Below are 23,546 nucleotides of genomic sequence, written 5' to 3'. Positions count from 1 at the left end.
GATATACATATATATTTCTCTCTCTCTTCTCTCGCAGCAATGACGCGCAGTAAAATGCTGTGCGCGCCGGAAAAGCAGGCCATCTCGGCGCTAGAGCTGCTCTCATTGCGGCGGCTCCCATTCATTCTAGCCGGCAACTTAATGCCCTGCCTGGCTGGAAACACTGTCGTTGCACTTTTTCCTCTCTGCCATTATCCCATCTCCGAGGGGACTCGGCGCAGCACAAGAAAGGAATGCTTAATGAAGAGTTGCTTGACGGTTTTTTTAAAGAGGAAAAAATTAACTAATTGTAAGTCGAAAAGATCAGATAAAAATTAAAATTTAAAAAAATCATGAGAGAAAGAAAAATATTTATATTTTTGGTTACTTGTTGCATTGAATTGATAAAAACTAATTGTTAGTGATAAGAACAAAACCCACGTCAACCGAGGCTCATTTGATCTAAGAAATTGTAGCTAAATTCTTGCTAGCCTTTTTATCCAAATAAATTGTTTTCAAAAATTGAATGTAAACAATGTGATGCAACAATTTTGACAAATAAATAGCAATAATAACTTAAAAATTCAAAGAAAATTGCCCAATGAGCTTCACAATAAAAAAATTAAACATTCTGAAAACTAAAACCAGCCCTTCATAAAAAATTACGTTGCAAAAGCCGCTCAGAAAATGCAGAGACAAGAAATTCAATTACTTTGCTATTATTATTGTTGTTTTTTAAAAATTGTAAAAAAACATTGTTTAAATAAATATCCAATTAATGAGTAAAAATGTCTTTGAACGAAAATTAGTGCACAAAGCGGCACCACCAGTGGAAGCAAAGATTTTGACAAAACTTCCAAGATAAAGACGATCCCATCAGCTGCGGTGTACATAATATTGGTAGCTATGCATATTTTAAATAAATTATTCATATTATTCTACGTCTCTAAACAAAAATCTGTAAACCTGATTTTCAGTAAAATATTTTATGAGAAAGATTTCTTAGGAATTTAATAATCAATAAAATATATACCCCCTGGCTGATCAATTAATCAAAATTTTTGTTCGAATTTTTATCCCTTTTCTATAAGTAATCAAAATCGCTGACAAAAATATCAGTTTGCAGTTTCTAGGTACGTCTTCAAAGCAGCAAACTCATTTCCTGACGACAAAGGTTTTTTACCAGACAAAATAATAGCGTTGTTTCAAATCGATTGATTGCTATGGAACTTGTTCTTTCATCAAGGGTGACCGCGGCGGCGGCAATGATGCGCGCGAGGCCGCCGTGGGCCGTTCGTCGTCAATGGATGACCTTGGCCAGCGGCCAAAATGAAACACTCGGTCAAGCGCGCACATCTGCTCGGCGGCAATTGTCCTCCCCGGTTCTGCTCTGCACGCCAGAGACACACACACACAATGAAAGGAGTGAAGATTCACAATGAATCAAAATCAGAACGCCTTTGAGCGTCGCGGGCGGAGCACCTTTGTGCAAATTGGGTCTTTGATCAGACAAAAAGAACAGAGAGGAAAAGAGTTTGGCACATTTCTTCAGATTCCTTTGTTGCGACGCTCAGAACGCAGCTCGCGGCCCTTCATTAAATTGGATTCCGCAACTTCTCTCTCAGTTCTCTCTCCTCAATTTAGCTACTCGGCAGGAAATAGGCGACAGGATAATTAAATGAAATTCATCGCGAAAGATAACAAAAAAAAGATGAATATAAAACAAGTCGTGTTAAAGACAGTTAAAGTGTGAAACTTGCAATCAACAAAATTAGGAAAATAATACCAGATTGCAAGATTCATGCAAATCGTAAGAAAGCCGCATCATTTTGCCACGTGTGATTGCAATTTTTTGAAGTGATATTGGCATAAAATACATCAAAAATAATTATATATTTTGAGCCAAAAAAATTTGACGTAAAGACGATTTTCTCTTGCAAACAGGACAGGAGTAAAAAAATCAACGGCTTTAATTCTGTTGATAAAAGAAACCGGAATCAAGACTGGTCTTGCTGAAAATAGGCCACTGCATTGAAATACGCAAAAATTCTGAACTTTTCTACCAATGACATGACAGATTGACGCTTTTTGATAACATTTATCGCATATTTAAGGAATTAAAATAAGAATTGAAAAATTTGATATTTCTGGCGAGAATTCAATACAAAAACCGGGTTAAATTGAAACCAACCTGCTGCTTTCTCTGTGAACGAATCTTGAATTGGACTCGGCCGATGCTTGTCGCCGGGCTGGACCGGAATTCCTCTTGTTTTCGCCCGAGAAACCCTCATTTCGACCGAATTTTGAACAGAAAAGCAATGCACGACATAACTTCCCGAATGGTAAACAATTACTGACTCCGCCCCCCACCTAATTTCCCTCTGATTCGCAACATAGTGCACTGTTTTGCTGCAGGCGGCGCTTCCCTATTTTTACATTTTATGGAAGCAGCACTGAAATTTCATTCTGAATGCAAAGATGTATTTAAAACTCTAAAATTTTTACCATAAGATTTAATTAAAAAAATTTAGAATTTGCCAATAATATATGTTTTGAACTACGGAAACTTCTGAATTAAAAAAAAAAATGAATCGATTTTTATTTTCAGACAATAAAATGAACTTTCTTTACAATTTTCATTATGAGTCTTATACATAAGAAATTATTTTATCTTTTCTTAACGTTTTTCAATAGGTCTTGTTACATAAATAATACGTATAGTTTTCTTTGTTTTAATTTCAATATTTATATTTGCTTCTTTTGTTAAGTTTGTATTTATCCAATTATGCTCATTTTTAGTATTTTTCCTTGCTCATGGAATGGAGCTGCAGATCGTGAACATTAACAGAAGATCATATTATATTTTTTAATAAATACATATAGTAAAAAACAATAAATCGTACATTAATAAAATTTTACGATTTGTGGTTATCTTAAAAAATACATGTCAATACATGTAAACTTAAATAATATCAGATGAATTTTTCAATCCTGTCTCTATCATTAATCATTAAAATAATTAAAACTTGCAATTAATCAAAAGATAAAAAATATTATTTTAAAAGAGCACGTCATGACAGCCAAACACCTTGATAATTTTTTTTTGACGTTTTGGTTCAGCAAAAGCAAATAAGAATTGGTTTGCAATGGACACGGGAAGCAGGTCATCGCTTGTAGGAAGCAATAGAATTGGTGACGCGTGCAGCATGCCTTGCGAATGTGGTGAATGGGCGCAGTGTGGGGAGCAGGCAGGGCCCATCGTCGACGGGCCCGACGTGACCCTTCATTCATTCTGCACCAAATTGCTGGCGAAAACGCGAGCAGAATTGAGTGCACGCGAGTGGCGCAAGGGAGTTGGGCCGGCTGGCTGCTTTTTCGGCGACACCCGCAGAATATCAATTGGCCGACCGCCCTGCCGGATTCATTCACTCGCGTTGGCTGCTTTGTAAATGATGTGCGCCGCCGCTTCCTCCCTAATCTGCCCCGACGAGCGGCATTTTAAGTAGGCAAAAAATGAACTTCCTCCCCAGATGTACACTACATGTTATTATTTTTTTAGCACAGGCACAATATCCTCTTATTGTAATTGGAACTTCTTTTTAAATTAGTTCTTCTCCTGAGTAGAGATTAAAATTTTAAGACCAGAAGATAATTAAAATAAAAATTAAATGATTCTTGATATTTTTTTCCCAGGAAATAGAAATTAATGAGACAAGGAAAGATAAGGAAAATATTTGCACTGAAAACAACCAGCAGGACAAGACGAGACGAGCTTGAAAATAATATCTTTCGCAAGTCACACGAATAGAAACAGCGCCAGGTAGAGCGCGCCAGTCAATATTGATTTCACTCTAGAGAGCAAAGCGTTCGCAGCTTGAGCCAAAGGATTTTAACACAGACAAAAACACTTGATGATTTCAACAAAATAGATGATTTAATTAAAAGATACTCCCCTACGATATGAACAATGTAAACTTTAAAAAAGATTTCTCACAAATATCTTTTGTCACTTTTAAATTCATAAACAACAACTTATATAGTTGGCAATGGCACCACAGTTCGTGGAAAACTTCAGGAATGGCACAAAAACTGCTTGGCACCTTTGATAATTGGACACTTCGTTTTCTTACATTCAAAATTCTATGTTACAAAATAGTTTACTCAAAAGCATAATATTTGGCAAGATTCATTGTTAACGTTTCAAGTAACTTTGCCGCTATTTTCATTTAAAAGTTTAACTGCCTTTAAAACTTTGTAAATATTTTAAGACTATAAAACTTTATAAAGTACTTTGATAAAAGCACTCTCACCTTTGCAAAACATTTAACCACGCCTTTGAAATTATCATCTCGATAAAAATCGACAACTTTTAAAACATCCATTTTTTTAAAAAAAAGGAGACATTATTGTAACACTTGGCTTGGTTCCAAAACATCACTTGAAAACAAGATTGGAAAGAGCAAAGATTGGCACGCCGGAAAAGTGAGAGCACAAAAAACATTAAATATCTATACTGTTCCTTTTCAGTCCTTTAGATTCTCAAAAGCTCTTTGAAGATAAATTGCACTTTTTAAAGTCAAAACATGGGCTGGCTCTCTGGTTGCGCGGTGCGCTTTGCACACAGATTGACAAGAGCCTGCACCATGTGTGGCCGCCAGAAAGCGTTTTGCCCCACGCTCAGAGCCTGGTCCTCGGCCACGCACAGGAAAAGCGAGTCCACAGCCATCTGCGTGAAAAATTATCATGTCTTTCGGAAAGGAAAAGTTGGGATTATTGAAGGGGGCTGCTGATTTAATTGCGATCATTTGGAGCTTCTCTTATTATTCAGAAACTTTTGGCTGTTGGAAAATTCATGGGCACCGTTGGCGGAATGTATTAATTTGGGCATTTGCATCACAAAACAGGATGGATAAAAAGGATCCGACTTTCTTGTAAACAGGGCCGTTAAAACTTTCCTGCTAACTGCAGCAGATTACTGAAAAAAAGCCCAAGCATTTCACTTTCGCAAACTTATATCAGTGGAAAGAGCCGAAAATGGTCTCCAGGGACCAAATTTTTTTTTCCCGATATTGATTTCGGAGCAGACAAGGCAAGGTGTGTATGATCAATTTTTACCTCATAGAGAGTGAAGACCGAGTGGGCGACGTAGAAGGAAAAGACGCACAGCACCAGCAAAGGAACAGCGTAGACGTGTAGCTGAGGGTCCTGACGCATCATCAGCAAACCGACGCAACCCACCACGGCAGTCACGCAGCACTTACCTACGGGCACGTACAACTCAAAATCAACCCAAATTATCAAAATGCTGTGTCTGTGTTCTAGCAGGGGACGTGATCGATTTGCAAAGTGCGCAACCACCGTCACTAAACGACCATTTATGATGGTCCCAATTTAGAGGGAAACCCGTCATTTCAGAATTAGTTTAATGTGCCTTAACGAACGGTTTAAAATCCAGAAAAAACATAACAATTCGTGTTCAAACTTCAAATTTCTGAAATGTTTGTCATTGCGTCTAGCAAGTTGTCAAAGATAATATTTTGACACAAATTTGCGAATAATATACTTGTGTGTTATTATTTAAACCACTGCTTACCTAAGAATAAAAAGCAGTCACCAACACTATTTATAGAAGAGAAGTGCAGTCGATCGCCCTCCATAGTTTGATATGCCTAGTAATAAAAATCGTTCTGTTAGCAAAGAAATTCCTCGCATTTTTAAATAATGGAGAAATACACAATGAAAATCTTAAAAAATTACTAGCATAAAGCATAGTTCCCTACAGAGATCCTTAATATAACACTTTTTTCTAATTATGTATGTTAAAAAAATTAAGATATCTACAAAAACTCACCACTCTGGCGGAGGGGCAGAAGTCAATTCCCTCAATTGCTATGACTGCATAGGCATTATGGTTGACATAGCGAAGGCCTCGTTCATAACACAATGGCTTCTTTTTCAAGCCCAACAGCCTCAGAGCAAGTCTCGGCAGTTTGAAAAGGGCGATTAGCAGCGAGCCCAGTGCAACTGAGCCCAGGTGGTACCAGACGAGGCGCCGCACGGACGTGAGCAGCAGGCGCGCTCCACCGTCTTGTCTACCATTGGTGAGAAAATACCAGTCAACGAGGGCACCGGCTGTGGTCATTTGCTGGCAAGACATCACCAGCTCCGACACCCACACCAATGCAACCAGGTACACCCACCATCCAAGTCGAACCCATGAGAGCTCGACAAACTGCAGGAGTGTGAATTCTGAAATATTATAAAGTGAGATGTTAAAATTATTAAATCTTTGTACATTCACCAAATTCACTCATCATAAATTTCCTAACTTAATTTATTTGCTTATATTGCAGAAACATTTATAAGGTTGTCATAACATAATTTTAGACTAGATATTAAATACATACTATTGATTGAAGTTAAGTTGAATTGGTCCTCCTTATACAAAATTATTTGTCTTGCTTCTGGAGTGTCTGCAAGAAAATAAATATAGTTTAAACTGTGGCTTAGAATGGTCACAATTTTCTTACTAGCAGTGGCCAAGCAGAGAACCACATACATCCATGCACAGAAAAGACTCAACAAAACTGCTACTGTAATGATGGGCTGCAGGTAAAGGGATGGAAGGGCCTGCAATTTAGGGATAGGAATAATGCTCGCTGTACAAAATTCAACAAAATAATAAAACCTTGATAAAGCCACTGGCTTCTTTGAAAAGGATGGTCAGGGATTTCACATTTCTGGCAACGTGGAATACAATAAACAGCAACACTATCTACAGTGGGATTTAAAATGTAAATTTCTAAAATAAATAAAAAATTGAATTTCTGGTTTACCGTCAAGAAAGTGGCAAGAACGGCCAAAATCAGCAACCATCTTTCGTTGGTGGCCGTTTCCTCTAACATTTGCTCAATTGGAGTTTCATCGAGGAGCCACTTAGTCTCAAAATAAGTCCACCAAAGGGCTGAAGTTCCAGTAAGACATGCGAGGGACACTGTGACAGTAAATGCTATTGCCACAGCTACGGTGGCAGAGCTCAGCAAGAGCACCATAGCAAATGAGAGCACGAAGGATACAAAAGAAAGTATAAAAATAAGTGGCCATGTTTGGTATAAATCGGCCAGAAGTTGCTCAAGAGCTGCTGGACTGTTAAGGACTTCATAAAATGAGCGGAGGACGTCTGTGGCAATAGCCGAATCAGCTGCTGGGATGCATCTTTTTAAAACTTGGTCGCTGTGGAAAACTGGAAGGACGGGGCACGGACCCAGTGGGCTGCAAAACTGGTCCTGGAAAAAATTAAGCAAAAATAAAAGGGATGTATTATTTAATACAATAAAAAAACTCAAGCATGCATAAGTAACGAAAAACATACTTCAGGAGAGAGATGCGTTTCTTTTTCCAGATCAGTGAAGTTGAAGTTGTAGCTACACAAAGACGCCCCTGTTCTGTTGTAAAACTCTTGGAGGTCATCGATGCTGAGCAAATCTCTGTCCGGGCATCGACTCACACAGATCTTGATTGACTCGTTCACTTGATTCACGTCAAGATCGAAGAGATACCTAAAAATGAGGAAGAAATAAAAATAAGAATTCTTAATCAAATAATAATTTAAGGGAAACTCATTTTTATTTCAAGATCCAAAATTGAAAAAAAAAATGAAATCCATTTTTAACATTTTTAAATTTAATTAAAATAATCAGAAATTAATTTTACTTAATATTATATTTAATTAAAATAATCAGAAATTAATTTTACTTAATATTATAAAAATAAATTATAAATGTATTCAGTAATGAATTTTTTCTCAGGAAAAAAAGCACAAGTAATTTTTATTACGGTCTGTGTGACATGTCAAGCCCAGAAAGCACCAGACCACCGGCCTGCTCCTCGTTGGTCTTGCCGCAGATGTTGCCGAAGCTGTCATAGCCGTGCGCCAGTAGCAGGGGGTTGCCATAGACGATGGCGAACGCTGCGACGAAGAGCTGCTCACAGAACAAACAAACATAGCAGAGATAAGAGGCACGCACGACTTATTTTTATCCCTCGATCTCTGCTGGAGAGCAGAGTGGACAACAGCTTAGGCGGCGCCGCGACCACCACGCCCATCGTCTCCAGAAGCTGACACTCACCAATATACAGACAAACACGATGAATATGACGAGGAAGGTGACGTCTGTGCATTGACGCACCCTCAGGCCCTCCCGTTGTTCACCACAGCACCCCATGGTGCCCCTTTGGGGTGACCGAGTGCGAGAAGCAACAGGGCGCTCTTTCTCCCTTGTTTTGTGGTGATGTTCACTTCAAAGCTGCCAACAGTGCAAACACAACAATGACCTGGACTATTCAATGAAATGAAAAGATTAATTAATTTAAAGAACGTTCTATTTCAAATTAAGGAAAAGATTGCCTAAATGTTAATGGAGGTGATAAAAATATGAATCAACTTTTAGGGCTTTTGAAATGAGATTGAAGATTATTCAATTTAAATTTAATTTGTTGGTACATCCTAAATTTTGGTAAGAAATGCGCGGCCTCATATAAAAATTATTTAAAACTTAAATCTCTTCTAATTATTGTAATAAAAAAAAACAATCTTTATTAATTATGCTTAACACATACATTTAAAACATAACTTTGTATTTTTCAGGGTCTAAATTTATCCTTAGTTTAGGAAAGTTTTTTTCCAATTTTCCGGCAGAGAGCGCTCGGATCAGTTTGGAGATTCGTGAGCACCAGTGACGTAAGAGGCGAGTCGTTCTCGCGCCCTCCTGCAGATGTCACTGGCGCCCGAACGTCAATATCAGCAGGAAGACGATTGTTCGATCGGCAGGACGACGTACTTTTCGACTTTCAGTCGTCGTTGGCCAGTTATCGCGTAGCCATGTCCATGTTTTCGGGCCTCACGAGCGGCCTCACCAACCAAGTGTCCGGCCTTACCAGCTACTTCGGCAAGAAGCCTGAGGAAGGCGCCGCCGAGGGCGAGCAACCGCCACCAAAACCCGAGTCCCCCGTCAAGGAAGAGCAGCACCAACCCGTCGAGCCCGAGGTTGCCCTTGATGCTGATGGCAAGCCTTTGAGGTATGATCTAGAAGAATATTCTCCGAATTTTCAGTCTCAATTTTAATATTCGATGAAATTTTTCATATGTATGAATTTCTCTGGTGATTAGAAAAACAATAAAAATATTCCTGATGCAAAAAAAAGAGGAGTTCCAGAGGAGAAGCAGCTCAACGCGTGATTAATTTTTTTTGCAACCTGAATTTCCCTTGAGGGTCGATAGTCTCGAGACTGTCAAGAGCAGGGAAGAAAAATTGGAAAAAAAGGAAAAAGGATTATCGCGTTATCATGCATTTGAATAACAAAGCACGGAACGGCAAAATGTGTCTGAATGAATAAGAGTAATTCTTTGCAAGCATCAGTCACTCTTACATTTATTTTATCTCCTTTTTTCTATCAATCCGTTGACTACATTTATCATTTATCCATAATAATTAAAAAAAATATTAATTATATTTCAACCATTCCAATTCTTAATTTTGTTTTAATTAAAACCAAATTTAATTTTGAGTTTTGGCTGGCGAACATTTCAGTCCGACGAAAGGTGGCAGCAAGATGGAAATGCTGACCAACGTGAAGAGCCAGATGAGTTCATGGCTGGGGGCCGGCAGCGGGCTGATCAGCAACGCGGGCGGCGGCCTCATCCAGGCGGTCAAGAGCCGCGCCACCGGCGAGGAGGTGGTGCCCGACCCTCCCGAGCACCTGCAGCAGCCCTCCGAGCCGGCCCCCGCCTCCAAGGAGGATGATGAGAATTCTAGGTACTTGGGGTAACTGTCTCTTTCTATATGTCTCTAATTTAGTTGCACACACCTCACTCACTCTATGAAAAAAAAAAATGTGTCGCCGCAAATGTACAGTGGAAAATCATGTCTCATTACTTTCACCCCCCATCTCGTCAGAGAGCAAAGAACGGAAAGTCCGTGTGGTTCGGGTCGCCCCCCTGGAAAATCAATTCGGGTCTCGCGAGCGAGTGAAAATCGATTCGGGCTGCATGACCTATAGCGGCGTTTTTTCTGCATGAATATTGGCTTATGTGTCCGTCAGTTTTGGGGACGGCACAACAAAATTGTTGTTGTACATTTTTGTCCAGCGCCAAATCGCGAGTGGAAAAAAATTTCCCGCCTCTTGGCGTCGTTCGTCTGTGCGAGTTCGTTGTGTACAAATTTTGGTGTCGACGGAAACACGGAATTCCGGCAAATGTTTGAAACGCACGTGCAAAAAAAGGGCTGCACTTCTCCATCAAGCTGAAACCAATGTAATAATCAACTCAATTTATCCATTTTATAATTTTAAAATTTCTTTATATATTCAGAATAATTTAGTACCCAATTCAACATTCAGATTATTATTAGATATTATTTTTTTGTTAATTTTGCCACTCATTTTTTAATTAACAATTTTTATTTTTACGGCGATTTAAATTAAACTCAAAATAATTTGCACTTAGCACTCTCATATAAGTAGTGCCACATAAATGTACAAAATTTAAAATTTCCACCAGAAATAATTCCTCGTCAGCACTTTTTTGTGAGTTAATCATAGAAAAATATCATCAAAGTGCGTCCTTTTGAGTCGAGCGTTTCAAACAGCGTGTGGATCTGCTCTCTGATTGTCAGGTGTTCTGGGCAGCAGGTCGCATTTTCATTTTGTGAATTTCCTTTGCAGCGACACGGGCGGCGCCGACAGTGAGCAACAGGTATCGGAGAACGAGGGCGACGAGGCCAAGGACGGCGCCGCAGGTGGAGGTGAGTTCGCCGTGAATTGCGACACTCGAATTGTATCATTACATATATATTTTTTTTCAATTTCTCGCGATGCACTATCTCTCGAGCCATGAGTGCGCCCCGCTTTATCAATTCCGGCATGAAACCGGAAAGTGGGGTACTGCGCAGTGAAATAAATAAAATTTTGTCCTGCGTGTACGCGAAGGACAGCTGAGAATTTAAGTGCGTCGCAGAATAGTTTTTACTTAATTGCTTCCATGAACCATTTTTATCTTTTGCAGACACTTATTGAAACTAAAAATTATGCAATATTGCCTTCTTTTCCAGCATTTAAATACATAATTTATTTTTTTAATATTCATTTAAATTTTTCTATTTTTGCAAATCATTTCTGAATTAAATATTTATATTTCCCAGATTATTTTGTTCAAATTTTATTTTCATAGCCATGAATTTCAAACTGTTATGCAACATAACTTTTCAAAACTCCGTTATATTTTATTGAATCGTGTTTTTTTGCATTATGATGTATTTTTCAAAAACAATGAAAACACCGCGCTTCTCTTGTCAAAGTTGAAATTTTCCTTAATAGAAATAAATTGCTTCATCATATTTTAATTGATCCCTCTATTTATACAAAAATTATAATTAAATTGGCTTTCCATAATTTGAACAGTGTCTGATTTTTGGTCTTTTCCAATTGAAATTTTCAGCTGGAAATAAAGCCATGCAGGGAGCAAAGGCATTCGGCAGCTTCTTCTACTCCGCGGTGAATAAGGCAGGTGCCAAGGTCAGCGAGGCTGGCGCCAAGATTAAGGAGACTGTGGAAAAGAACGTGAGTTTCATTTTACTCTCAAAAGCAATTTGAAGACTCGTCCAAAGTTGTTCCCCACGCGTAATTCCATATTCCGGCGGCAGTGGTGCGTGAAATGAAAAGCCGCTTTTCTATTTCTGGCGTCGCCGCCGCGCTGTGCAAATAAGAAAAGCCCGCTGCTAATTTTGACCCAAGGCGCGTGATGACTTTCCGAAAGTTCTGGGCAAAATTTTGCCAGCCTGTATAACAAGTTGGAACGAAAATTGGCCGCTTAAGTGTGTCAGTTGGCTCCGTTCATTGAATGCCATCGATTTTTCCGAGCGTCTGTTGCAGCGCAGAGCATGAAACATAGAAGTCCTTTTGGGGCCGACGTGAACGAGCTCTGGTTGTTTTTTTGCTCCTTTTTTTAATCCAGAATAAGGCCAACGAGCAAACACCACTGGGCAGTATGTCAAATTCCTTGTTCTAGCAGCATCGGCTGTTAAAGTTGCCATTCACAGACGTAACATTGCACATCTGAAAAATGTTAATTCTTTTTGAAATTTGTTTTTTAATATTGAATTTATCACAGAATATTAAAAATTAAATGTTACAAAAAACAAACGTTTTCAATTCTTGGCATAAAAAAAATAAAGCTGCCTAGTATTTCTCAACTTGCAATTAATGAAGAAAATGATACTTAATTTTTAATCAGAAATTGGGCAAACCCCACTGTGACCCAGCACAAGAATTTCCTTCAACTCGTGTTATGGCGGAACATAAAATCTGGGCTGGCATTGTGCCAAAATTGTTATTAAATATCACTAAACTTTTAATTTGTGAATAATCCTGATACAATTCCACTCAGATGAATTAAAATTAAAAGGATCAAAACCACGTTCAAATCTATAGATATCTTAAATCGATCCATATATCTTTTTTAGAGGAAAGTAAAGTAAGTTTTTAATTTTCCATTTTTTTGACTTATCAAAAAAAATTGTGTTGTCGTGTTTATAAGTTTATTGCGCCTCCATTAATTTTTCACAATTAATTTGGTCTTGCAACGCGTCTGTAAATCAAAGTATTCAATTAACGTGTCGTCCCTTGCAAGGTGACTAGAGTGGTTCGCCCAAGGCGCCGAGCCTCTCGTCGTGTCGCCTGCCATTGTTTCAAAATTTCGGCGGCGGACTGTTTTTGATCGAAAGGGTCGGCTCAAGGGCTTAAAACGGAGACACCGAAACGGGGAGGAGATGGGGTGGCGGGATATTGATCGAGGCAGTGCGTGGGTGCCACGACCAACATCTGCAACTGCATATCGATCTGCCCGCGGCCGCTCGCTCGCACACTGCTCCACTTTGCCCCTGCCCGTTTCGCACACGTGATTTTTATTCAATTTTGCCTCGTTTCGAGACTTACTTGCGGCGCGCTTATTCGATTACCATTAATCTTGGAGGCGAAACGCGCGCCTCACGAGACGCGTTTTTCACAGCGATTCGCCAAATTAGACGTGAAGCTGCTGGATTTGATGGAGAAAATTGGAAACCAAACAAATTGGATACTCGCAATGCCAACCCCGTGAAATTGAAAAAAAAAACCAACTACGCAAATCCATTATTTAACTTTTTTCTTGCGGAAGCGGAACCATTTACTGCTTCTAAAGTTTTTGGCACGTCTTCTATTTACTTTTTTTTGAACGCATTAAAAAGGAAACATCTGCCCTTATAGCCTACCAAATGCCCCATTAAGTCATGACATGCTGCCCATAATTTTCCCTGCGCGTTTTTTTTTTTAGCAAATCGCAACCCTACCAAAGAAGTTAGGCGGCTCTTTTTTCTCTTCGGAATTTGTTTTTTATGTTTTTCGGTCCCCTATTCTCTTTCTTTTATGCTCTTTTCTCGGCAACAAATTTGTTTTGCCACATAACTGTTGCTTTCCTCTACTGAACTAATTTTGTGGGCTTCAGACCATCCTGGGCGAGTTCAACAAAGAGCAAGACGCGTTCATCAACAGCAAGCAGAAGAGCATGGAAGCTGCCGTGCCCCCATGGGTCGGCTACCCCAACGAGGAAAAGCTCAAGGAGGAAATTCTATCCCTATCACAGGTGCTTTTACACTTGAAAAACGTCTTCAATGCATGATTAAATTTTTTTTTCATTCACAGGACCGGCGGAGTTTTGTTCGTGCCCCACCAACAGGAGTTACATTTGAATTCGACTATGAAACGTTTACCCCTGTGGCGCAGGCCTTGCTGGTTGAGGACCCCGAGTTAGAAAAAATGCGCTTCGAGCTGGTACCCAAAGTGTGAGTTTTTATTTAAAAACTTTTTACAGCAGCTCTAATAAATTAATATATTTTTGTAAACCAAATATCAAAAATTGCATTCGTAAGTGCTAATAAATATGACTTAATTTTTGTGCAGAGTGAACGAGGAAACTTTCTGGCGAAATTACTTTTACCGGGTCAGCCTCATCAAGCAAAGCAATGAGCTGTCGTCCTTGGCCAGCGAGGGCGGCAACAACTCCAGTCTGGACGCTGATACAGGTCTGTAGTCTCAAGACACTAGTCAATGTTGTTTCACTGCATGACCCTGTAGTCGCCCCCGAGCCAGTAGCCATCCCGCAGCACTCCCCCCTTGAGCAGGAGCAGTCGTTTGTCTCGGACGAGACGCATGCCACCGAACAGGAGCGCATGGAGGCGCTGCAGGAACTCAGGAGACTAGGTGTAGCCGATGAGGCACCAGGTGCGTTAAAAACTTAACCCTTCCTACCCATCCTCATCTGTGCACTTTGCTTTTGGCAAGAAAGATTTTCTAAAGCCAGTGCAAATTTTGTTACATAGTGTAGCCTTATAGTCTTCTGCTCGTTGTTTTTTCTAAAACTTTCTACTCGCTTATGCATGTTCATCTCTAGTCCCATAGGATCAGTTCATCACCACTGTAGTAGTACTTTAACAAAATTCATTTCCCTTGGGCATTGGGCAATGCCATTGCGTTATACTTTATCCAGAAAGTGTTTGATATTTCATTTTTCACATCATTTTTAATTATTTTTCTCTGGAGATTAAAAACCCCTACTTTTCTATTACATTATTAATTATATTGCCCTAGAGGATTTTATTAGTGCTTTCAGTGTTTTGGGCAGTCAAAAATTTTTCATAGCCAGTTATTTCATAATCAAGGTAGGTAATGAATAATTTCTCTTCTTGAATCTAGAGCGTATATAGGAAATTGTCATCCGCAAATTAGGCGACTTGACTAACGCGTTTTCTCTGTTCTTGTCTCTCATGTGCTGCAGCTTAAGGACAAGAAAAAGGCCTCTCTCTCTCTTCCTCCTCACTCTTGAATTAAACCCACTCCTTACAATCCTTCGGCATGTTGTGCACCCCTACAAGTTTCTTTTCTCCAAGGGGTGGGCAGACAATATTTTGAGGAAAAGTATAAATATCACTCACACTTCTCACTGAACCCCACAAGTGTCCCTTTCTTTTGTTTGGTCTGCTTTTCTCTCCCCTGCATGTGAACGTTTTACCTTTTGGTTGACCATTCGAGGAGTTGCAGCTGCCGCCGAGTGGGAACGAGAACTGCAGGCCGAGCTCAGTGACTTCGAATTGGTGGCCGGCGACGAAACGGCCACGGCAAACTGGGAGTCGGAAGCCGACAAGCTGCTGCAGTAGCAACTCCTCCAAAGACATTCCTTTTGTCAGTGATATTTTCACAAGTGATTCCGCGGCATCTCATTAATAGAAAAGAAAAATTAAATATTTCGAGTAAAAGTGCAAGAGGAATAACTGTGACAAAGATACTGCCTCTTAGCAATGACGGTTCCTTTGGGCGCGCAAGCTAATTAGTGATTCGAGGGCATGTAGACAAGTTATGATAACTCCTGTTTGAGTGAGGGACGTGATGTAATTGGCGCCCAAATGGAAAGTTGAAAAAAAGAAAGAGGAAAACATATATGACGGTGTTTCTTGCATTCCAATTAAAATCGTACGGTACCGTTGTTGTTGTTGTTATTGTCCTGTCTGTATATAAGCGAAGCACCAAACCAATTTAACAAGCGATTCCTCTTGTTTGACGAAGACTTTTGTAAAATATAATGATATATAAATACATAATTAATAACAATTACAAAGTATATATTGATCATAGCCATTTTAACTCTCTTGAATTATACGCAAATTATAATGATGATTGATTGACTAAAGATGGATCTATCCCATGTTGAATAGTGTGTGCGCATAAAAAAAGCATAAATAGCCACTTAGTCAGTGTCTCTCTCTCCATCAGTTGAAAAATTATAGTTGCTGAGGAATAGAAAATGATTCTATATCCATGTGTCTGTGTAATAATTACTCAACGATGAGAACAATAAAGAAAACCACATCAATTACTATCATACAGATAAAAATCTCGGTATCCATGTACATGAGACGAAATAATACCACAATTAATGACATGAACACAAGAACATAAATTCTTTGTTTTATTGTACTTTCCATTTGTGCATACCTATAATCTTGATCATTTAGCCTTTTAGAAGGGCAACTGCATATTATATAAAATAATAGTTTTGGAATGATTCATCTGTTTTGTATCAGAATACAATTGTGCCTATTCAGGATATAGGAACATTACATACAAAAAAATCAAAACAGATTTCCATTTCTCTTTATCAAAATAAAAATGGGTGGTATGGGACAATCTTCTAAAAACTCAAATCACGGATGCTCTGCCTGAGGGATTCAATGCCAACATCTAGCATTACCCTTCGCCTGTAGTACATAACAGGACAAGCAAGACTGCCACAATCCAAATCAAACTGACGACCACAACATGAGCTGCAAAGGGTGTCTGCAGCCTGTCTTGCTCTTTCTCTCACCCGGATTATCTCTCCCAGTTGAATGGCAGCTCTCTGAGGCTTCTTCTTGCACTCTTTGCAGAGTCCTTTTCTAGTTTGGCTTCTGCAAAGTGGGCACTCGCTGCTGCCAAAGAAGTGAGCAATTGAGCCTTTGCCTGTGGGGCCAACCACGGTGCGTCTGGGCATTTCTGCCAACCAGGAGGCAACATCGACGCCAAGAAGATTGAAGCACCGAGCCAAGGGGGGCACTAGGGCTCTAGTGAGGTAGTAATCTGCATTCAGTCTGAGGGCTGGGTCTTCCAGCAGCTGGTATGGGCTGCGGACAAGGCGGATCAGTGGCAGACCAGGTGCACCCGACACAATCACATAAGGCACTCGCTCGTTTCGTCTTGGCTCAGCCCGCCGGTCTGTTCGGACCCATTGACGGGCAAGTTCTAGGGCAGGAACACAAGCACCAGGACGGTATCCTGCAAAGCCACGGAATTCTTTGGCAAAGATGAAGTCCTGCATGGAAACGGTGCCAAGCAAAACGCGTTGAAAGTAGTTTATGGCGTGGCTTTTCACTTGGCTCAGGTCTTTTGTAGTAAACAGAATGTGAAGACACTGTTTCAAAAGCTATCGAAAACAATTTTAAATTATTATTATAATTTATAAATTTTAAGTCTACTTACTTTTGACACCGCCGGGCATCCATCTCTGCGTACAGTTTCAATGCCTTTTGCTTCATACACAGGCTCTTCCTGGTTCTTGGTCTCATACATGAAACCAACGTACCGCTTTTTGGTCTGAAATATGTTACGGATTTTAGAATATTTATTTTATTTTAATAAAAACCACTTACTTGTAAAATGCATGGCTGGTAGACTTTCTCCATTTTCAGTTTGATTGGGCTCGGGTTGTCTGCAGTGACAGTTTCAGCGATTTGCTCTGCTATGTCGAAAGCTTCTTCTCTGGTTTTTCCTCTAAATAGAACGAACATAGAATCTGTGTCTCCGTAAACAACTTCTCCTCCCCAAATGTGTTGATTAGGGTTGACCATGCGGATTGCACGCTCCAGGATCTCTCGACCCTTTGAAACCACAGAGTCTCCAACCTCAATGCAAGGCATTCTGCCAGAAAAGTTAGCAGCCGTGTAGCCGTATGTGACGTTGGCAATAAGTTTGAGGCCCAATTGTCGGGCATGCAAGACTTTGGCAAGGACCTCGTCCTTTTTGTTGAATTTCAGCGCTTGTTTCACCATCAAACGGGTTTCCAATATTTCATTCAGCATTGCTGGTAAAACTCCTTGCCGAACATCCCTGGACACAAACGCCACTCCATTTGGACTGACAAAGGGCTGCAGCTTTTGAACTTTCCTAGGATCAACCTGCAAGAAAAATATTTCATAGATATTTTACATTTTACACATTGGATTAAAATTTTACTTTCAAAATTGTGCAGCCAAACTCAAAAGGATCCTCTTTGCCAATATGTTCTACTCTTCCAAGGCAGGTTGAAAAGCAGAGGTTGTGAGCTATGATGACGGACGGGTACAATGATTGAAAATCAAGTACAGCAACAGGGTCTTCATAAAACACAGACTGAGGTTCCATCACCAGAGGAATGCATTCTGGCGCTTTCATCATGGCTTTTTGTGTAATACTGGGAGAAACAGCTACAAAATTTCTTGGTTTAGCCAGTCTGAGCATCATTGACTCCACTCGAAACTGCGATCCTCGTGACAGAACTTCAGAAAACTGGATTCCAAAGAGCTTGGCCAGTTCAGAAGTGCGCCCTAGGAAGTCGAGGTTGTCGAGAAGACGGTGACTGGCTAGCAAACGGGTGAGCAGGTGGTTCGAAACTAGGAAGCAACGTCTGACCTCAGACCACCATGAGAGGAGCAAAGAAGCAGGATGCTGGGGAATGCGCTGCTTGAGCAAGTGATAAGTCACACTTTCAAGTGAGTAGTTTTGCAAGGCAATCTAAAGAAAATGATATGATAAAAAAGTATACTAGAGCATTATAATACTACCTCATTCCTCATAATCCTCCACAAGTTGAGCACAATTCGCCCAGGAATTTTGAGATCAGAATACTCAACTATGGCCCCTTGGGACATGTCCATTTGACGAACTTCGTTAGTCTTGGTCTTTGGGACTCTTGAAATGATGTTGGGAAGATTAAGTCCCAACCTTGCTGCTCTTTGAACCAAGTATCCCCAAGAATCCATCTCAATCTAAAAATATAAAATCATGAGACGCCCGTCGGAATATTTCAAGAGTTTTTACCTCGTATCCCATGAGTATATCAGGATTCTCAGACAGCACAAGCTTTACCAGTCTAGAAAAGGCTTCCTCTTCACTAGGCACAACTTCCAAAATACCACACTGCTTTTGAAATTCAGGAGACAAAAGGCACTCAGGTGGGCAAGTTTCAGACTTAATGGCAATCAGGCCCATGGAGCTAAAAGGGCCTCTGTCTCCATGGATGAGGACGTACAAAGCACAAATAGGATCAAACTCCGGATCTGCTTTTAATTTTCCTCTGCTGGCAGCCAGAATCTCCAAGTGCATGACTTTTAGGTGATTGTCCTAAATTTTAGATGAATATTAAATTTCGGAGTGACGAGATTCAAATTTTCTTACGTGGACCACAGCTCTTGCTTGCTGTAGGTTCTGCATCTCAGGCACCTTAGGCTCCTCTCTTTCTACTGTCGCAGTCGATATTAAATCTATAGCCTTTGGTGGGGGAAGTAATGGTTCAATAAGGACAGTCCTCTTCAAGTTCTTTGTATTGCTTTGCAATCCTTGAATTTGTGGCTCATACCAGCCGCTGTTGAATGGGGGCAAGTGACACGGAGCTGTGGAGAGAGGCAAGTTTCCGTCTCGAGGTTCACTAAAAAACGGAGGTTGGAATTTAATGGCTTGAAGACCATACTCTGCAAGTTCTAATGTTTTAGGAGGTGGTTCTTTAGGTTCAATGAGTATAGAAGCAGGAGGCACTGTAAGGTTGTAAAAGCTCTTCATAGCTGAAAAATCTTCAGATTCATTTATGAAGCTCGAAGTGGATGGCTTGTCTGGCCCTTTTTTTTCAGGGCCTCTGGAGTTTTTTGACTGGGAGGACTGCATCAGCAAACTTAAATCACTCACGGACTTGTCTGCAAGAAATATATAATTATATTTAAATCTAAATTTTTTCCATCGACAAACCTCTCAACTGAGACCGAAACTCCTTACGACGTTGCCTCTTCAAACGTTGATCCTCTTTACTAAGATTCGGACTAAGAGACAGAAGTTTGTGTTTCCGCTTGTTAGGCGTTTGCTGCGAAGATGTGGATGATCCGCAGGAAAAGTAAAGTTCTTCATTGTCACTCTTTACATTGACATCAATATCCTAGAGTTTAAATTCTTAAACACATTGATATTAAAGCATACAAAACTCTACCTCCATTTTCACATCCCTTTTCTCCTCAGAAGTGTATTTTTCGTCTTGTGGTTGATCTTCTTGAGATTTTGTGTCTCTGACTGTACACTCTTCTTTCACTTCTTGTGCCTCTGCCAGTAATGAAGCATTGAGCCTTTCCAACTTGACGAAACATGGCTTCAATTTTATTTCTTCTGGCTCCGCTTCATCTAATTCGCTTTGGTGCAAGTGGTCTCTGGTGTCACTTTCCTCACTCATTTCAAAGCTTAAGCTCAATTTGCCACTTCTTCCACCAATCTCAATGGTTTCGGTGTTTATGATAGCATCTTCAGGAAAAGTGACACTAAAAGTAGTACGGTTGCGGTTTCCTGCAGTACCAAGCTGCTTCTTTGTTACTGATATCATTAATCTGTATTTCAAAAAGACAAATTAAAACATTTAAATTGCTTGTTTTTACTAATATTATACCCTGACGATTCCTGAGTTTGGACTGAATCACTTGAGGTGGCAGATTTTTCTCTTTCTTCTAATTTCTCCATAGCAATTTGGACTTCAGGAATTGCTAATTCCTCTGCTTCTGTTGGCCCTAAAGCATTTTTAGGTATCTGAGGAGTGATTCCGACTTTCTCTAGTAGCAGGGTATCACTTCCAATGTTAGTAACAGTTGATGTACTTTTTGGCACTGTTCTGCGAGTTCCTAGTCTCTTTCTTTTTGGAGCAGTCTTCATTTTTCCATCGTCATCAGCACCATCCTGCTGGGGCAGTTTTGCTCCCTCATACTCCTCAAAAATATCAATATCACTGCAAATGATTTAAATATGTCAAAACTTTAATACAATGATATTTGAAGTTTTACATAGAGCCTCCATCAGTATCACTTTCCTCGGAACTGACAGCAATCAACGTAGAATTCAACGGTTGAGACATCTCCAAGGATTCTTGCACGTCTTCATCACCATCATTATCACCATCAAAGCCTGCTGAGTAAAAACTGTATTTTTCAGGATATAAATTAAAATGTCGCAAACCTTGGTCTCCTTGAACATTTTGTTCCTCGTTTGCACATACATCTTCCCCTATCTGAGAATTAGCTAAAGCTTCAAAAATAAATAGAAGTTCCTCATCTTGTGTGTCCACTGTGAATACTTTAATTCAAGGACAGTTCATAAATAAGTTTAATATATCTACTGAGATTTAGGCTTGCATCTAGATCCAGAGAAGAATTATTGCTTTCATTTGTTGTTGCTGATGTATTCTGTCTGCTGCCGTGGTGCTCAACATAAGACGCATTCATCAGACCTTCAGGTGCTTCAACTGGGTAGTGAACAGAACTTTGAGTGCTGGATATGCTATCCTCTCCCTTAATTTGGAATGAATCAAGAAAATTTTCATTAATTTACAATAAAAACATACCACAGTAGCCAGTTTCTCAAATAATCTGCATCTGTGAAATTCCTCACTAGTACTCGGCCCAGCAGGTTTCCGCTTTTGTGTTGCTAGAGGAGTTGGTTGTGTTTCCCTCCCTTGTATCCTTCGCCTTTCGTGCTCATCTTCCCACAGGGCAGTCAGTCCAGGATTCACAACACCTTGACCTATAAATTTTGGAACAATCCGGAATAATAAAAATTTAGTTACTAATCAATTTTTCAATATGAAACTAACTTGAGCAGTTGTTGAGCCTGTTCATAATGTCTTCAGCCAGGACATCAGCCTCAAACTCACACGAGCTAACCTTTGCAAGTTGAAGAAATTGGTCTCTGTCAACTACAGCTTCAGGGTCTCTCCTTGGGTAGACTTTGGCACAATTCACCAAGTCCATGCCTTGCAAATTGTAATCAATCATGAATTGGAGTGTGAAAGATAAGTGGGCCTCGTGAGGCTGGAAAGTTCTGCCCAGGATTGTGCCGTTCTGCAGCAAATCCGCCACTGTCTTGACCAAGTTTGGGTTGCACAAATAGATTTTTAAAAACTGGTGCTCCCTCTCATGGTAGCCATAGTACGGCCTAAAATTACAAATTACAAAATAAATTGTACAATAAATTTAATTGGCAATATTTTATTAAAATATAAATTTTGAATTAATTTCTTTCAATGGTCTTTGTAGTTTTTATGTATTACTTACAATCCAGATACAAGAACAATCTTGAAAATGTGCCTTATGGCTGAATTTGCCTGTCCTAGAGAAATGTTTAACGCTTTGTCCAGCGCATTTGCAAGCAAATATTGCAGTTGTTGAGGGTTGTCGCTGCCTTCAAACGGAACGTACAGGTACGGGAACACTCCATGGATATGCAGACATGCCTTCACTCCTGTGTTTTGATGCAACATGATGAAATTCGTTCAAAGTTCAAAATCAACCGTACGAATACCTGTATTACTGCAGCCGAAAACTCTCATAACAGGCACCTGCGAGATGGCGTTTCCTGTGAATTCACTGAACAACGGGTCGAATCCAGCCTTCGGCGGCGACAGGTAAAAGTCGCAAACCGTCATCCGAACAGAAGTCTCCATTTTCGGGCCGAATCAAGCAGATCAAGCTGAATTCGCAGGGTAAACATTGCCATGTGACAACTTTGCTTTTTACCACCCGACAGCCGATTGAGCCGATTTGAAAGTGTTCAGAGTAGGGAGAGTAGAGAGGGGTGAAGGGGCGGGACTGTCTAGATGACCTTGGGCCCAGGCCTATCTTTTATCTAACATTGAGCTGGGCCATAAAAATTTTAAAGCAATTAATTAAGCGATAAATTTAAACTATTTTGAGTTTAATTTTATAGCGAGTCATGAGTCACATGAAAAAAGAATTGAAAATAATTATAATATTTGTATAAAACTATATTAATTATGTATAGCGTATAGCTAATTTTCAAATTTTTCTTTTTTTTTCTTTCATTTATCAGCATCAATCAGCATAAATTATATCAGAATATGCAAAACGTATTATTGTACGTTTTCGTAGATTAAGAAAATAAAAGGAAATTTTGAAAATTAGAACATAGTTTTACACAGAAATATTTTTAATATATTAATTAAATAATAAATTTAATTATTTTTAGCATCGTAGTTTAAAAAACTTTTGTTGTTTCGCTAGGCTTGCGCTGCATTGCATCGCCTTAAAATAAATTTATTTGATTGAGTGTCATACATTTTTAGATTTTGCTGTATAATCCGGTATAATCAGCTTTTTTATATCAAATGCTGATGAGTATCCTTTTGTTTTTTTATACACATAATTATTGTGAAAATTTTTAAATTTATATCTTTATTACAAAAGCATTAAATTTCCTGGTAGATTTTTTTAAAGTTTTTGCACTTGTTTTTGCAGCTGAAGAAACATTAATAAATTTTTTCCGACATTAATTTGCTTTTTTAAATTCAAATCATCTCAAATTGGCTTTTTATATTTCCCCCTAAATTAGCTTTATCAGATTTATTGCAAATTCACTTTTTCAAATTTAACATTAATCTGCTTTTTCAAATATTACTCAAGTAGGCATTTTTTAATTTATTTTAAATCGGCTTTTTCTCATTTATCCTAAATCGGATTTATCAGAGATTTTATACAAATTCACTTTTTCTAATTTGAGGTAAATTGAAAATTAGAACATAGTTTTACACAGAAATATTTTTAATATATTAATTAAATATTAAATATAATTATTTTTAGCATCGTAGTTTAAAAAACTTTTGTTTTTTCGCTAGGCTTGCGCTGCATTGCATCGCCTTAAATTAAATTTAT

At 39.3% G+C, this 23,546-nt stretch overlaps 3 protein-coding genes across 7 annotated transcripts; 1 reads left to right on the top strand and 2 right to left on the bottom strand.

The window, feature by feature from the left end:
- Positions 1-3,894: 3,894 nt before the first annotated feature.
- Positions 3,895-8,289, bottom strand: LOC132202845 (choline transporter-like 1). Its single transcript, XM_059630090.1, has 11 exons — positions 8,109-8,289; positions 7,816-7,961; positions 7,352-7,538; positions 6,816-7,265; positions 6,668-6,754; positions 6,510-6,609; positions 6,387-6,452; positions 5,831-6,228; positions 5,573-5,648; positions 5,095-5,240; positions 3,895-4,705 (listed from the first exon to the last, which is right to left on the bottom strand). The coding sequence occupies exons 1-11, from the start codon at positions 8,202-8,204 to the stop codon at positions 4,556-4,558; spliced, it is 1,902 nt and encodes a 633-aa protein (XP_059486073.1). The 5' UTR covers positions 8,205-8,289; the 3' UTR covers positions 3,895-4,555.
- Positions 8,290-8,753: 464 nt separating this feature from the next.
- Positions 8,754-16,202, top strand: LOC132202846 (synapse-associated protein of 47 kDa). 4 transcript variants are annotated; one of them, XM_059630092.1, is made up of 9 exons: positions 8,755-9,057; positions 9,570-9,794; positions 10,702-10,781; positions 11,474-11,595; positions 13,517-13,654; positions 13,714-13,853; positions 13,972-14,093; positions 14,146-14,292; positions 15,109-16,202. In XM_059630092.1, exons 1-9 carry the CDS (start codon positions 8,861-8,863, stop codon positions 15,222-15,224), a joined length of 1,287 nt encoding a protein of 428 aa, XP_059486075.1. In that variant the 5' UTR covers positions 8,755-8,860; the 3' UTR covers positions 15,225-16,202. The 4 variants fall into 4 exon arrangements, with proteins under 4 accessions (XP_059486076.1, XP_059486075.1, XP_059486074.1 ...); XM_059630091.1 differs by having other exon boundaries at positions 9,570-9,803; XM_059630093.1 differs by lacking the exon at positions 14,146-14,292 and having other exon boundaries at positions 8,754-9,057; positions 9,570-9,803.
- LOC132202844 (DNA polymerase zeta catalytic subunit) lies at positions 16,008-22,410 on the bottom strand. 2 transcript variants are annotated; one of them, XM_059630087.1, is made up of 17 exons: positions 22,180-22,410; positions 21,933-22,119; positions 21,473-21,813; positions 21,224-21,402; positions 20,999-21,170; positions 20,839-20,946; positions 20,667-20,790; positions 20,279-20,611; positions 19,832-20,219; positions 19,597-19,780; positions 19,033-19,544; positions 18,676-18,978; positions 18,420-18,623; positions 17,833-18,369; positions 17,250-17,774; positions 17,080-17,193; positions 16,008-17,023 (listed from the first exon to the last, which is right to left on the bottom strand). In XM_059630087.1, the coding sequence occupies exons 1-17, from the start codon at positions 22,319-22,321 to the stop codon at positions 16,256-16,258; spliced, it is 5,121 nt and encodes a 1,706-aa protein (XP_059486070.1). In that variant the 5' UTR covers positions 22,322-22,410; the 3' UTR covers positions 16,008-16,255. The 2 variants fall into 2 exon arrangements, with proteins under 2 accessions (XP_059486070.1, XP_059486071.1); XM_059630088.1 differs by having other exon boundaries at positions 20,667-20,787.
- Positions 22,411-23,546: the final 1,136 nt, after the last annotated feature.

This window comes from Neocloeon triangulifer, unplaced genomic scaffold (genome assembly GCF_031216515.1).
Source record: "Neocloeon triangulifer isolate White Clay Creek 2 clone unplaced genomic scaffold, ASM3121651v1 ptg000015l, whole genome shotgun sequence".
Lineage (NCBI taxonomy): Eukaryota > Metazoa > Arthropoda > Insecta > Ephemeroptera > Baetidae > Neocloeon > Neocloeon triangulifer.
This window is presented reverse-complemented; position numbering and strand designations above follow the sequence as displayed.

What these genes read in the sequence shown, in the direction of transcription:
- LOC132202845 (XM_059630090.1), bottom strand. Translation starts at nt 8,204, where the DNA reads ATGGGGTGCTGTGGTGAACAACGGGAGGGCCTGAGGGTGCGTCAATGC. An exon ending in TTCTTGCCACTTTCTTGACG is followed by an intron (nt 6,755 to 6,815) that starts GTAAACCAGAAA and finishes ATCCCACTGTAG; the next exon opens with ATAGTGTTGCTGTTTATTGT. An exon ending in TCTGCCCCTCCGCCAGAGTG is followed by an intron (nt 5,649 to 5,830) that starts GTGAGTTTTTGT and finishes TTTTATTACTAG; the next exon opens with GCATATCAAACTATGGAGGG.
- LOC132202846 (XM_059630091.1), top strand. Translation starts at nt 8,861, where the DNA reads ATGTCCATGTTTTCGGGCCTCACGAGCGGCCTCACCAACCAAGTGTCC. An exon ending in GAGAATTCTAGGTACTTGGG is followed by an intron (nt 9,804 to 10,701) that starts GTAACTGTCTCT and finishes TTTCCTTTGCAG; the next exon opens with CGACACGGGCGGCGCCGACA. An exon ending in AGGAGACTGTGGAAAAGAAC is followed by an intron (nt 11,596 to 13,516) that starts GTGAGTTTCATT and finishes TGTGGGCTTCAG; the next exon opens with ACCATCCTGGGCGAGTTCAA.
- LOC132202844 (XM_059630087.1), bottom strand. Translation starts at nt 22,321, where the DNA reads ATGGAGACTTCTGTTCGGATGACGGTTTGCGACTTTTACCTGTCGCCG. An exon ending in GATACTGATGGAGGCTCTAT is followed by an intron (nt 20,612 to 20,666) that starts GTAAAACTTCAA and finishes AATCATTTGCAG; the next exon opens with TGATATTGATATTTTTGAGG. An exon ending in AAGCAAGAGCTGTGGTCCAC is followed by an intron (nt 18,979 to 19,032) that starts GTAAGAAAATTT and finishes TCTAAAATTTAG; the next exon opens with GACAATCACCTAAAAGTCAT.